Source organism: Argiope bruennichi, chromosome 11, assembly GCF_947563725.1.
Source record: "Argiope bruennichi chromosome 11, qqArgBrue1.1, whole genome shotgun sequence".
NCBI lineage: Eukaryota > Metazoa > Arthropoda > Arachnida > Araneae > Araneidae > Argiope > Argiope bruennichi.
This window is the reverse complement of record NC_079161.1, coordinates 78440436-78456743: the sequence shown is the minus strand read 5'-3', so window position 1 is coordinate 78456743 and position 16308 is coordinate 78440436. Positions and strand designations below refer to the sequence as shown.

The window sequence follows — 16308 nt, the reverse complement described above, 5'->3', positions numbered from 1 at the left end:
TATATAATTGATATCTTGGATTTCAATGCTGTATTATCAATTCTATAAAACTGATAATACAGGAACGAAATAAAATTTTAATTATTGTAAATTTAGTCCATTTAATCTAAACCAACATTATTCGAAAATTTTATTTATTAATCTGTTTTTAACTTCAGTACAAAAATAAAATCCTTTATTAAGTTAGATGTTCATTACCAATTGTACAAATGTCAATTCCTGTACCCTTTTTTCCTTTACTGATAATTGTCTGCTATCTGATTTTTTTTAGATATGTGGTATCCAATCCAGATGTCATTTTCCCAGATTTTCCTGCTGTTTCCAGCAGAGATTTCATTTTGGGAGGAATTTGCAGTTTTGAGCTCTAAAACTGCATTTAGGCGTTTAGAGACTTTCCTGACTCATCGAATTTCAGGTAAGAATGTTATTTATTATTTTTATTTTTTTTTAGTTCTTAGACGAATTAAAAATTATCATTTCTATTGCTTCATATTTAAACTGATAGTCCAAGTTCTATGCACTTTGTGGGAAAATAATTTATCGCTTTTGCATAAAATTTCACCAACCAAACAAATATTAATTTATTTTTTTATAATTGATTCAATCTCTATATAGGACGTGACACAGAAATCGCGTTTATTACTTACCGTAGAATGGCAACATTCAAATATCAGCAAACCATCATGCGAATTTCAGGGCTGCTGCATTCATTGAATATTTTTACAGGTTCATTAAATCCATCGCTTCGCCCAGTTAATTAATAGAGCTGCAAAATATTGTTAGAAATATTCTGGAGATGTTTCGCCATCTCATCAAAAAGTACATTCAGTCAGAGGAACTAACATGTAAACGAAATCAAGAAATAGACTTCAAACTAAAGGTTTAATCGAGCGGAAAAATAAGGTTAACCATCTCAAGATAAGTAATCTTGGTAAAGTTTCAGATTAATTAACGGTTTCTCAAGAAGCACATCAAAATCGTGCCAAACGTCCAAAAACTCGCCTAAAAACTGCTATTCCGGATAAAAAATGGCTCTTAGAGATTGTAAAAATATTGGCGACAAATCGCATCAAAATATTTCAATTTTGGAGACTGTACATTGATTTTTTTTAGCCGTGTCCTTATGACCGCCTTATGGAAATTGATATTCACAGTTTTTAAAACAATTATCCTATAAAAATTGTCTTTGTTTTATCTTAAATCTCAAAAAATTATCTTTTTAATGATATCAATTTTATTTCTGCAAAATTTCCTCTTTAAAAGAAATAATATTATTGTATAATATTTTTTAATTCGGCTTGATACAATATCCGAAAAAAATGTTTTTAAATGCTATGAAGGAATTCAAGCTATACATCAAAACATCCGATCCCGTATTTTTAGAAGCCATAAACTCAGTAATAGGATTTTCACTTTTACTTTTATTTCGTAATATAATAGTTTTTTAATTTTCAGTTTACTCATTGAATTCATGTTTTTCAGTTGTAACAAATAATAAATTAATCATTTTGCAATCTAAAAAGTCGATAAGCTGGACGAACGAACTGGTCACCAAAGGCGGCTAATGTATATAAAAAAAATATTTTCCTGAGAAACGCTGAGACGTTTAATTTGAATGCTAAATTCGTGCCTAAAGTTATTTCGTAAGTGTTATAAGCCAATGCCATCAACTCCCACTGATTTAAAAGTTTCAACAACGGAAATATTTTCAAAGGCCAAATTGAATGATTTTGAATCAATAAAATTTCGATTCTAATCTATTTTTTGACAAAATCTTATTATCTGCTAAAGGAACATCCAGGAATTTCAATCTGTGGCATTCAAATGTCCCTGAGTGTCCGTACCACAGTCGCTCGACGATATTCCTTTGATAATAGAATAATGTGAAAAAAGATACAAAGGAAACTCATAGTGATGAGCGTAATGTTATCTAAGTAACCTTGAAATGCAAAAGGTAACCTTAAATATAGATAAGAAGATCTTTATGAAAAAGTGTGATATAATTCTTGAGGAAAACAACCGACAAATACAATTTATAAATCTTATACGGTTAATTTATATCTTTAGTAATTCATTTGAACACTGTATAACAACTTTAATAACTTTTTTTTTATATAAAGTCTAGATAGCTTTTAAATAAATTCCTATAGGGAAGACTACACGTTACATGATAAGATTTTGGAAAAGATTCGGCAATTCTTTACCAATATATATATACAGTGGCTCAAACAATTGAGAGTACACTTTACTTTTACTCGATAAATCCGACTTTCAATATGAATAACACATTACCGGGAAGTACAAACATGTTTTTATTTTTACACATAACAAAGGGTTTAATTTAGAGTAAAAATAAATAAAAATCAAAGAAAAACTTCTGAATTGAAAAGTTTCAGAATCATTTTAAATAAACATACGCAGAATTTTGCCTCAAAGAATTGAGAAACACCCCTAAAATTCTTGTAATATCTCTCATAGAAAGAACGCGTCAGTATTTTGTTGCACGTCTTTTGGCTTTTATAATGGCCTCTAAACGTCGTGGTACTGATTCGACCCATTTTTGGTGGTATCTGGAGATATTTTATCCCCTTCTTCTTGCAGCACTTATTTTAAATGGGTTTTGTTTCTAATTTTGAATTTTTGAACCACCTTTTCGAGTATGGCCCGTGAATATTCAATTCTATCGATATCGGGGTACTATGGTGGTGTGTGTAACTGCTGTTTACAATGATAAAGACACCATATTTTGACGTTACGTGCATTTTGTTTGGGATCGTTGTCCTACTAGAAAATGAAATTTCCATCTAAATCCAAATTTTTAGCATTTTTCTTTAGATTGCTGCGAAGTATATCCAAGTAAACCATATCGTTTATTATACCATCTATAAAAATTAAATTTCCTACCTTGGATGAAGCCATGCAACCTCAAATCATGACGAAGTCACCATCATGTTTAACTGTAGAACGTAAATTTTTTTGGATCCAAAGCAGTATAAGGCTTTCTCCATACAGTTCGATGGTTGTCACTACCAAAAATGTTTTGAGTTTTTTTTTCATTACTAAATATAGCTTTCTTCCAAAGATTAGTGGTCTTTAATTGATGAGTTTTTGCAAACTTCAAATGTTTTTTCTGAATTTCAAGTTGATGGACGGTTTCTCTATAACAATGCTACTTTTATATCCAGCTAGTCTAATGGCACTTCGCACAGTTTCAGAACTTACACTTCTGTCTATGATTTCAAAAGTTTCTGCAACAAGTTGGATGAACCATATGGTCGCAGCAATCTAAAGGAAAGTGTTAAAAATTTGGATTTAGATGGAAATTTCATTTTCCAGTAGGACAACAATCCCAAACAAAATGCACGTAACGTCAAAATATGGTATCTTTTTCATTATGAACAGCAGTTACACACACCACCACAATACCCCGACATCAATGCCATTGAATATTCTTGGGACATACTCGAAAAGGTGGTTCCAAAACACAAAATTAGAAACAAAATCCATTTAAAACAAGTGGTGCAAGAAGAATGGGATAAAAAATCTTCAGAGAGCACCAAAAATGGGTCGAATCGGTACCACGACGTTTAGAGGCCATTATAAAAGCCAAAAGACATGCAATGTAATAGTGCCACTTTGTTTCTATGCGTGATATTGCAAAAATTTCATGGGTGTATTCTTACTTTTTTGAGATAAAAATCTGCATATGTTTATTTAAAATGCTTCTGAAGCTTTTCAATTTAGAAGTTTTCCCTTGATTTTTATTTATTTTTACTCTAAATTAAACCCTTTGTTATGTGTAAAAATAAAAACATGTTTGCACATCCCGGTAATGTGTTATTTACATTGAAAGTCGGATTTATGAAGTAAAAGTAAGGTGTACTCTCAATTGTTTGAGCCACTGTATACATTTAACCGGCTTGGAATATGTTGTTAGAAATGTAAAACATCGGATGAGTTTGTAAATGGGCCATATAAACCAAGGGGGGGGGGATTGTGTGTATTTGTAGGGGGAGGGGTTGAAATTTTCATTTGCCATAACTTTCTTAATATTGAAGACAGAAAAATAAATCATATTAACCGAATTAGTTCCTCAATAAGAAAAATAACTTTTGTTTTTAACATTTTTCTCTGACTATAATTGCTTTGAAGTTAAGAAGCTGAAAAGCAATTCTTAACCCCTTTTTTGAATGTTTCTAACATCAACAATTAATGCTGCCAGTTTTGAAAAAATAAATGAAACAAATCTCTTACTTTTCTTCCATTTCTATAATTTTAAATTATTTAAATGCACGTGGAGTAAAGATTAAAGACTAGAATAAAATTAATGCAGTTAAGCCTAAAGTTTGCCAATGGTATGCAGTTAGTAAGTAATAAATACAATTGTGCCAAAGAATATTTAAATAGAAAAACGAAGATAAATTTTCTTTTACTTCAATTAATAATTAGAATTGAAATATTTAAATGCGCAGCAATAAGATCTTACTTCCAATATTAATTAAGAAAAGCAGACGATTTTTTCCCCTTCAATATAAATGAAAAATCAAACGATAAATTCCTACTTTCTACCATGAAACATTGTTTTCATTTAATTGAAATATGCTGAATATATTGAATTGAATAAAACTTGTAAACGACAGTTAATTTTTTCAAATATATTTAAAATGCAGAGATAAACTTTCAGTTCTTGCCGATTAATATAGCTTTAGGCATTTTTTAAACACTTCAAAGAGTTTTAATAATATAATCTTCATAACAAGCTTAGATTTGTATATTATTTTTATAATATTTGTACTTTGATATTACTTATTTTTAAATAAATACTAAATTATTCAATAAAAATTTAAACATTAACTATTTTTGCTTCAATAAGCAATATTTCATTTTTATTTCATTGTAAACAAAATATAGAGAAGCTACTGTAATTGACAAAAATCCAAACTCGAGATTTAAATGAAACTTTTCGTTTCGGACGTCTTTGAATCAGAATATATTTTTGGCACTATGTCTGTCTGTCTGCGGCGAAGATAACTCAAAAACGCTTTGAGATAGAGAAATGAAAATAATGGTGTAAATGAACGCCATGCAAGATATTCGTGGCCTTATCCAAGTTCCGCAATTTTATGTGGGAAGAGGGTGGGATGCAATTAATTGGGGGGTATGCGAAAATGTTTAGAGAAGGCCATTCCTATTTGTTTGAAAGGAACCTGAAAATAGCAACTTAAAGAAAATGAATCCACCTTTACCTTCCAATTTGCCCAGAGGAGTTTTTTTAAAAAAATTTCCAAATATTTATTTTACTTTTCTAGATGGTTAGTGAATGGGTTATATGACTTCTCCCTCTCTTTTTTTGATGTATGCATATGGTTTCTGATTGAAAAATATCATTTAACATGGAGTATTTTGCGTGAAAGAATTTTATTCAATTTCTTTCCTAATAACCCGACACTGACCTTTTCCTTTATGCAGGGGAAATATGACTCTACTATTTAATCAAAATGAAAGTAATATTATCAAAATGAAAGTATTTAATCAAAATGAAAGTAATATTTGATACTTTAGTATGTTGTTTAATGATGCTTAGTCTATAATACATGTTTTGGTTATTCCAGGAATAAAACTAATGCTTAGTCTATAATACTCATTTTTGTTATTTTGAAAATAAATTATTGCTTACTGATGCTTAGTCTATAATGCTCATTTTTGTTATTCTGAAAATAAATTATTGCTTCCTGATGCTTAGTATATAATACTCATTTTTGTTATTCTGAAAATAAATTATTGTTTACTGATGCTTAATCTATAATAGCTATTTTTGTTATTTCGAAAATAAAACGTCGCGTACTGATACTTAGTCTATAATACTCCTCTTTTTTATTCAGAAAATAAATTGTTTCTTAAGGAGGCTTAATCTATAATACTCATTTTTGTTATTCAGAAAATAAACCGTTGTTTTCTGATGCTTAGTCTATAATACACAATTTTGTTATTCCGAAAATAAACTGTTGTTTACTGATGCTTAGTCTATAATACACAATTTTGTTATTTGGTCATTCCAGGGAGCCATGACAACTGTCTACTACTATGTTCTGCCTATGCTCTTAGGCAGGACGTATGACATCAAGACCGACAGCCCAGGAGTAGACATCTTTCCTCAATCGGCCATAGAGAATGCAACAGTTAAGTCATTACTTTTTATCATCTGAATAAGATATGATGTAGTTGTAATTTTGTTCTTTTTTTAGAGTTGTTTGTGTTTTGTAACCAACAATGTACGCTAAACAGGTATTGCTGGAAGGTATAAGCAATATATAGAAAATTTGGCATTTTCAAACAAAGTTTGAATCATTTTAATATATATAGAATGCCTATTGTAACTGTCTCAATTGCTGATTTCTAAGTCGTTAGAGATAAGTAAATGACTTCCAATTGGAAAAATGCTTTAAGTGATATTAAAAATATTATTTGACTCTACATGTTTTGCTGTAAAAATTAAGGATTTTGTACTTTTATATAGTCTCCCTGTCTTGCTAGTCTTATGTAGTATAACATTCTTTTTTTCATTAGGGATTCTTTTTTTCACTAATGCTTTAAAAAATTCTGTCTTCTTTGACCAAAATTGACAAAAGTATGAAGCTTTTAGATAATTTTAGAGAATTTAAATAATTTTAGTGACTACTTTGAGGAAGATCCGCCTATTAATAGAATCATCTTTCTTGAGGAGGCGTTTTATTTGATTAGTCCAAAGGAATGAAACTCAAAGTTTAATAACCTGCATAATTTAGATCTCAAAAGAGAGGATTTTTTTCAGTTTAAAATGACAGCCTGTCAAGAATATTTTATTAAATTTGACTAATAAGTGTGGGAAATTATATAAAAATTTAGACTTCGTAATTTTTTCAACTGAATAGTTATTGATTCAAACAACATCAGAAATAATTTTTTTTTTCATTTCAATAAGAGTTTTTTTCCGATTGGAAGCATATGCGTTTCGTTTATGGTATAGAAATGAGATGTTGTGCCATGATTAGAGTTGATATATGTATATTTTCATTTAGCCCTTTTGTGATCACAATAAAAAATGAATTAACCTTACCCTGCTTAGGCATATTAGATGAATTGAATATTCATTGCCTCAACAGTTACACTGAAACAACCTCCTACAGGTGGTATGTTCCCTTATTGGAGTTGATATAATTCAACTCCACATCATTATTGTATTACAGTGTCCATTACTGTATTCCAGAACTGGAATATTTAATCCACGACATCTCATTCATTTATTCGTGCTGTATCTAGGTATTGTATGGAATGAAAAATGTTATTTAAGCATCGTATTAAAAGAGAGTCAAGGAGAACTGTTATTAAAAAGGCGTGCAGTCTGAAAAAATTCCAAAATATCATTTTTCCCTTTGAAAAACTAGATTGAATTGTATAATGGTATATATAACTCTGATACGAGAGTCGAAGGATATGTGATGTAAGAACAACCATAGACGAAGTATTTTACATTTTGGAAAGTTTTATTTGACATTGCATAGGAAATATACAAAATATTAATCATTTCATAATTTCTTTCAAATATCAGGCTTTCTATACAATGTGTGGGTATTTTAAAGCATGCTTAGATATTCTGTACAATGCTTAGGCAGTCTAAACAATGCTTAAGTATTCCAGACAAGTTGAAGATTCTAAATTAACCTTAAGCATTCTAAACAATTCTCTTACATTCCATGTTGTTACGAATCTGTAATGCGGCTTCCCAGCATAATTGGTTCCATAGCTTGGATACAAATCTGGCGACCATTTGGCGACTTGGCGACGAATTTGGCGACTTTGGCGCCAAAATAGATTATACCCGAAACATCGAGAATTTTCCCGATTCGTCCAGTAGGAACGGAGATACGCCTCGAACGTTCCTGATTGGTTGAGAGGCGTCTAGCCCCGCCTCCTGAGACCTATAAAAGGAAGCACTCGCAGCTGCCGGGCGACGGTCAGTCGAGTCGTGGACCGGTGGTGAATTGAGTAGTCGGGAGCGACAGAGAAGATTGGTCGTGGACCAGTGGAGTCGTCGTAGTGGTGAACCGACGGTGAATTGAGTCGTGGAACAGTGGAGGCGAAGAGCAGTCGGAAGCGACAGTGAAGAACTCGTCTTCCAGGGACTAGCGGAGCAGAAACGGAGTAGAGCTGCTGTGTATACTGTTGTATGCTGCACGTCTCGGCTGAAGATGATCGTCTTCTGTGCTGTATATAGTTGTCGTCTTTGTGCTGTCCTCTGTGTCTTCGTGTAAATAAACGTCGTTGTTTCATTTTCTACTGCCGCCTGCTGATTGAGCGTTCTCCACACCATATAACTCCCACTATCCAAACGAACCCCGGAAATTTCGTAACAATATAATACTTAAGCTTTCTAAATAATTCTATGCTGTTTGAGTAATTCTTATGCATAATGAACTATCTTCAAGCATTTTTAATAATTCTTGTGAATTATAAAGAAGGTATTCTAAACAGTAAGTATTCTATACATTCAGTACTTAAATATTGTTTAGAATATTTTATACATTTAATGCTTAATTATTCTTAGTCATTTTAAAATTTTTTATGTATTCTGTACAAATTTTAAACATTCTGAATTTTCATCTGGCATTCTGAAACTATGATCAGAAAGAAAGAAGAATCACTCATTCAATTCTTATGCCTTCCAAACAAGGCTTAAGCATTCCAAAACATCTTAGGCATTCTATACGATTTTAATGGATTTTAAACAATGCCGAGGTATTCTAAACCATTTCCATATTTTTTTAATAAAGTCTAAGTTTTCGGAAATGTGATTTGGTATTCTAAACAATTCTAAAGCATAATTTTTATTATATACAATGCTTAGGTATTCTAATGTATTCTAATGCATTCTACGCAATGTTTGTTTTCTATGCATTGTCCGTAACCTGTGCATATTTTTTTATTTATTTGCATCCTCACAGGTTATCAATCGCCATTATACTGACTCTCAATATCGAATGGTATCGGACACACAAGAAGCTCGGGATTTCTTAGGAGTGACGGGTGGCCTATCGCTTAAGATCAAAACAGGCCAGGTTCAAATAGAAGGTCTCGGGAACTATATGCGAGAGACTTATTCGAGGTCGAAAGTGGTAGAGATCCTCGTCAAAGTGCATTATGAGACAGTAAGTGTTCCATATTTTCTTTCTTTCCTTTTATTAGTTTGTTATTTTTCAGATTATTCGCTTGTTAAGGCCAGAGGCGATTGATTAACTCAGGCTTCATTTAGTGTGAATCATGGTAGAATAATTGCGAAGCTATCAGCCTCATTTAATGGGTGCCTCTTGTGGTAGATGATGGCTTAAAATCCGCCAGCGTTGACAACAATCCTCCATTTTATTAACCAATCTTCTAAGGTGTAGAGGAAGCTTTGTAATGTCTAAATCATATGTCTTATGTTCCCACTTTGAGAGATGATAATCGAGTCATCCTCGAAGAGGCAGACTCTATCTTTGGATGATTGGAGAAATATGCTTTTACCAGCAGGAGTTGTCTCTCTCTAAAATTTTCTCACTTTCTCTATAATAAAGATATTATTCCAGAAAAAGCCTTGCATGTATATAGTACGAATGGCGTATAATAATTAAGAAATGTTAACCTTTGGCGTGAATTTAGCTAAAGATCTGATTGTGTGATCCTTGGCGAACATTTTGGCGATTAATCCCTGGCATGAGGTTAATAGTATCCGAAAATCAAATTTGTACTTTAGACGCGTTTTTCCCAATCAATTGGAACAAAAATTTGAGCCAAAACAATACTCGTAGTTATAAAATCCCATACCAAATTTAATATATTTAAATAATTGTTAGCGTTATCACGTTAAAATGTTTCTGAAAGTACAAACGGACAGATGGTCAACCCTTTGTTGGATTTGACTCAAAATTCGATAGGTGACTATACTACGCCGCGTTAATTCTAAGTACTAAATTTTTTATCTGTTTTGCTCTTTTTATTTTGTAGTTATAATAATAACTTATATTCGAACAGCTGGACAGACAAACTTCCTTTGTCTGTCCGGCTGTTCATTTTGTTCAAGATTTGATAGAAATCAAGAAATTTGGTATAAAAACAGTATACCACTGTATCTAATCAAAGCATTTTAAAGTTATCTTTCTTGCCAACAGACAGACGGTAATTATTCCAAAAATGTGTTTTTAGAACTCAGGAGCGACGTAAAGCTGAGAGATTCGTTGAAATTTCGAGTTTGACTTTCTTGACGAGTACAATAAGTTCTCTATACTACACTCATGTCCAAAATTAAATTCACAAAAATATTTTTCAAAATAATTCTAAATGGCTACCAGTAAAATTTAAACAAATGATATTTTATATATTGTGAAGGACCGGTAACACGATATTAACCTTTGTTGTGGGAAAAAATGTTGTTTAGCATTAGTTTTTGAGGAACTATTGAAATTGGACCGTTTAGGCATCTGGGATTTTTGCCTGCAATTTTGTAAATATTGCATTAAAACAAAAAATGTGACCTGTTTCCAATGAGAATGAGTTCTCATAATCGTTTAGACGATTTCTTGAGATGGAGAGCCGTTGGCAAGCTTGAAGCTGAGCAGTCTAAGTCGGAGGTGGCTCGATGTTCACAAGTGGTATTCAGGTTGTGAAATCAATTCCAAACAAGTGGTACTGTAACCAGGAAGGCCGGCCAAGGTCGTCACATAGCAACGACGTCTGCATAGGATCGCTATTTGGCATTAAGCGCACGACGGCATAGGCTGACAACGTCTCCTGAACTTGCTCGTGACCTTTCTGCTGCGTCTGGAATAAGAATTTCCACACAAACAGTATACAGACGTCTAGCAGAGAGGGCCCTTTATGCCCATCAACCAGTTGAATGCGTCCCTTTGACTGCATCCAACAGAAAAGCCCGGTTGTTGTGGTGCCGAACACATCAGTCTTGGGCACAACAAGAGTGGGGACGCGTTCTTTTCAGTGATGAGTCGAGATTTACCACACAGAGTTACACTCGTCGAATCTTCATCTGGAGAGAGCGAGGAGCTCGCTATCATCCCTCCTACGTAAAAGAAATCGACAGATTTGGAGGCAGAGGAATCCTTGTCCTGGGTGGCATAATGTTGGGCAGTCGTACACTACTGCACGTCTTCGATGCGGGTACTGTCAATGCACATCACTATAGGGATGAAATCCTTGAAGCCTATGTAAGGTCATTTCGGGGTGCTTTTGGCCCAGACTTCATGTTTATGGACGATAACACGCGTCCATACAGAGCCCAGATCGTTGATGATTTTCTTGAGGAAGAGGGTATTCGACGTATGGACTAGCCCTCGAGGTCTGCGGATCTCAATCCTATTGAACATGTTTGGGATGGTCTCGTAAGAGCCATTGCACATCATAATGCCCCTCCTAATACCCTCCAAGAGTTAAAAGGCACGCTTTTGGAAGAATGGGCTTTGTTGCCACAAGCATTTATTGACACCCTCATAAACAGTATGAAAGCTCTTTGTGAAGCCTGTATAGCAGTTCACGGTGGTCACATTCCATATTAGACAGGCTTTTCCCGAGATAAATGCTTTATCTCTGATTCATAATGTAACACTTTTTGATATACGCTGTTTCTTACCTCCCAATTAAAATCTTTTCCGTGTTGTTATGTGTCTATATTCTTTCTCCCATTGTAGTGTACCTCTGTGCCAAATTTCGTGGCAACACAGTGAATAGTTTTTCAATTTTCGCAGATTTTGTGTTTGTGACCTTAATTTTGGACATGAGTGTACGTATACAAGAAAGTAAAAACTGACGAGTACCCAGAAAATGATTATTCTTGAAATTCAAAATTTATAGAGACTCGTTATAATATAATACAATTCGTAGATAAATTTTAGATAAGGGAATAATGGCGCGTTGTCAAATGAATGAAGAAACTATCTCTGGTTAAAGTTTAGTTATATTAATGTCCCGTTGTAAAGCAACACTAGGGCTATTTTGGAACGGACTTCGTAATTTTGAAACACGGTCTGATGATGAAAACGACCTGAACTAGCACCCTCTCTCCACACTACACCACACCAGCGGGAGGACGTTGAGCCTGACGTATTTAACATACAACAGATCCCCTTACACGACGGTTCTTCGATGGAATCGGGTCTCTAACCTGAAATCCTACGGCTCACGAGCCGAGATCTTACCACCAGGCCACCGCGGCCAAAAACTAACTCTGAAGCCACATTATAAGTCACAAAGAATGCTCGAAAATGATAATCAGTGACATTTAGCAATGAAAAAAAAAGAATATTCTAAATGGTCCAAATGGTTTGGATTAATAGTGGCATAATTTGTGCAAGAAACTTTGATTATTTTTTAATAGGGATGCTTTAGTGATGGTTTGGGCAGCCTTTTGACCGGACAATTGTTTTTGCTCATTATCAGAGATAGCTAAACGTCACAACATTATAATAAGACATCAGAGGATAATTTGCTGCAATTCGTTGAGTTTCCAGATGGCCCTCATTTCGAATTTCAGCAAGATAATGCTTCGATTCGAACGGCAACAGCCCAACAGTTTGATTTAATTCTCGGAATATAAATTTTCTCAACAGGCCAACATGCAACCCAGATTTTACCGAGGAAAGAGTCTTTGAAGTGTCTTAAGTAACAGTGCATAAGATTCTTCTGTAAATGAATTCAAGCGATCTGTTTAGGGTATGTGGTACGAAACAGAGCTCTACACTATGCAAGATTTAGTTTCTTCAATGGAAACTTGTATCGATGAACTAATCAAAACGAATAGATGTGCAACCAGGGATTTAAACAACTTATTTTAATGTTATTTCATCTTTATCTTCCCTTTTAAAACAATGTTAGTTTTGTTTTTGATTTTTTTAGTAACTTGCAATATGTTCAAGTTAGCTTATTGTTATAATACCGATTATGCATATTCAATATATTACGCTGAAGCCGTATTAGAAAAATTGATTAAGTGCATCTTGAAATCTTTGTGAATTTTTCCATTGCCTAAACTTTCGAGTCGCGATATACAGTGGCTCCCAAAATTGAGTATACACTATACTCTTTCTTCTTTAATTTTATTCTTTTTGATCTTAACATTCCTATTTATGGCTAATATTTATAAGAACGACAAAATATACATTAACAAAAGTATTACGCTAAAAAACCAAGCGGATGAATCAATAGTATTTTTATTACAGTCATTTTTATGTCAAAGTTACAAATTCCAAAGTCACAAAATTGAGTATACATCTAGCAAAATCTTTCAACAAAAAGAGAAAAAGATAAATTAATATTTTGTTGCATATCCTTTTGCACTTAGAACAGCTTGTAAACGGTGTGGCATTAAGTTGACAAGATTTTGAGTTGTTTCGCCGGATATTTTCGACCATTCTTCTTGTAATACTCTTTTTAAGTGTTCCTTGCCCCTAATATCGTGTTTTTGAACTGTTTTTCCTAATTGTGCCCACAAATTTTCAATCATATTGAGATTTGGACATTGAAGAGGGGTGCGCAATTGCATTTTACAATTATACAACAACCATAACTTAACTATTTTAGCTGTATGTTTTGGGTCATTATTTTGTTGAAACAGAAAATTTGACCCTCAACCTAAATTATGGGCATTTTTTTTAAAAATTGTTCTTCAACATATCAGAATATTTAATTTTGTCCATGATTCCATCAATGAAAACTAAATTTCTAACTCCTTTTGCAGACATACAGCCCCATACAAGAAGTGAACCACCTTCATGCTTGACAGAAGGATTGGTGTTTTTAGGAAGAAGTTCAGAATTGGGGTTTCTCCAAACATAACATCGACCATCACTACCAAAAAACATTGAACTTACTTTCGTCACTGAATATTACTTAATTCCAGAAGTCAGGAGACTTTGAAATATGACTTTTAGCAAATTAAATTCTTTTCTCTTGATTTACTTTGGAAATGAATGGTTTTTTTCTGGCTACGCGACCATTATAATTTGCTTTTCGAATTACTCTTCGAATTGTTTCTGCAGAAACACACTTTCCAATTGTTCTTGAAGTAGATGTAGCAATTTTTGTAGCACTCACCTTAGGATTGTTTGCTACCTCTCGAATAACTCTTCTCTTGGTCCTGGCACTGAGGATTTCTTTTCTTCCTCTTCCAAGTTTATTAGCAATTTGTCCATACATTTTATATTTCTGGATAATTTTTTGAACGCATCCTGAACTGCGTTGAATTTTCCTTGCAATTTCTCGTAGAGATTTACCATCTTCAGACAATCGAATAACAAGTTTTCGAATTTCAACATTTGTTTCATTTCTGGAGCTCATTATGATAACCAAAACGTTCGTTTTCACTTGGAAATCAATGATTGCCAATTAAAGTAACAAAACTATTTTACTTATTCATTTGAAAATAAATAATGGTAGTCAAGTCGCATATTTCATAAGGTGTATACTCAATTTTGTGATTTTGGAATTTGCAACTTTGACATAAAAATTACTGTAATAAAAATACTATTGATTCATCCGTTTTGTTTTTTAGCCTAATAGTTTTGTTAATGTATATTTTGTCGTTCTTATAAATATTAGCCATAAATAGGAATGTTAAGATCAAAAAGAATAAAATTAAAGAAGAAAGAGTATAGTGTATACTCAATTTTGGGAGCCACTGTATGTAAAAATCAATGTTTAAAAATCAGAATGAAATAAAAAAGTAAAGATTAAAAGTTTGTGGATTAAAAATTGAATTAAATTAGATTAAAAATTTAAATGAATATTTATTTTTCATTTTTCTTGCAGGAAACTTTGACCATACCTTCCACGGCTAAACCTCGCCCTGAATGGAAGACTCTTGATCTTCGAGAAATTGGGACTCATTATGTGAGGAGTATAACATTCGGAGGAGATCTTGTAGCTTCACTTCGATTCACCGCTAAGAATTCAGCAGATCGAGAAAAGATTCGAGCCATTGTGCAAGCCAATTTGCAAGCTGATACTGGATCGTTTGGCTTGGGAATAGAAGGTAAGGCTTTCTCTTAGGCACTTGGACATACTGCTGTGATCAAATGTATCAAGCATGTGGCAATAAAAAAAATGGCGCTTTAATGTTCTACATTTATTAAATATTTTTCAAAGTAATTTTCTTAAACTGTAATGCACTCTTGTCAACGTTTTCTCGATCCTTATAATATATTTAAAAGTCCTTTTTGTAAAACATTTTAGTGTTATTAGTAAGTCTCACGGTGCCATATCTGGTGAATACAAATCGCATAAAACGTATTTTTAAAATTTTTTTGTCAAATTCAGGAGTAATATAATGACACTATGAGAAGGTACATTATCATGGTGCAAAACCGCGTGAGTTATTCCTCAAATATTCAAATAAATTTCTATATACAAACTTGTTAAATAATGTATTTATTCCACAACAATATCTGAGTATTGATTCTCTGATCTGATAGGCATGTTGAGGATTCAAGGAAATGGATGATCTGTCAGAGAATCTGTGTTGGTGTCTTTATATTCTCTAAACGTTTTATATTACACATATGCTATTATTTTTTATAAAATGGTATCTTTAAAGACTATTTTTTAAACCTTATAAATAATTTTGTGACTACAATAGCATTATAGAAAGAATTTTGTAAAAATATTTTTCTAAGTTACATTAGCCATTTAGTAAAAATCGAAATAAATTAAAAACTCTTTCTCACTGAAAATAGATTAATTTGAAGACGATAATATGCAATAAATTGCTGAGGTATCGGAGATTTTTGTAAGTGTGAAAATATTCCATAAAAACTGTCAAGCTCTTTCTAGCACAAATGCTTCTTAAATGAAGTATTCCTTATACTTTTTGATCGTATTATATAGTACAATGGATGCCGTTGGAGTGATCATTTTGGATCCAATCCAAAGTAATCATTAGGTCCGAATAATCAGTAGTAACGAAATTATTTACAAATAGTACAATTCTGGGGCTATATAAGGATCCCAGAAAAATCAGATAACACAATATCATTTGTATTATTCACTTGTTTTAATTAGAAATAGAAAAAAATTGACAGAACATATAGGATTGAAAAATATTTAAAGATATTTTATTTTTGAAAACTTTCTTTAAAAGTTAAAGAGACTATTGAGCGATCAAGCGTTCGTTGGATAAATTTTTTCTCGTAAATAATGTCCAGCAAAAAATTCAGCAATTAGACCGATCTTTTTAAGGGTCGAAGGGTTTGCAGAGGGGTGATCATGGTTTATCTAGCTCCTTTGCATCGC

The 16308-nt window shown here is 32.7% G+C and overlaps 1 protein-coding gene across 2 annotated transcripts in view; it reads left to right on the top strand.

The window, feature by feature from the left end:
* The first annotated feature begins 296 nt into the window (after positions 1–296).
* Positions 297–16308, top strand: part of LOC129957616 (uncharacterized) — a 38137-nt gene continuing 22125 nt past the window's right edge. Inside the window, exons 1-4 of one of the 2 annotated variants that reach the window (XM_056070033.1) lie at positions 297–415; positions 6060–6179; positions 8982–9185; positions 14830–15052. In XM_056070033.1, the coding sequence (XP_055926008.1) occupies positions 6066–6179; positions 8982–9185; positions 14830–15052 (541 nt within the window). In that variant the 5' untranslated portion in view covers positions 297–415; positions 6060–6065. The remainder of the gene's footprint in view (positions 416–6059; positions 6180–8981; positions 9186–14829; positions 15053–16308) is intronic. The other variant, XM_056070034.1, reaches the window with a different exon arrangement.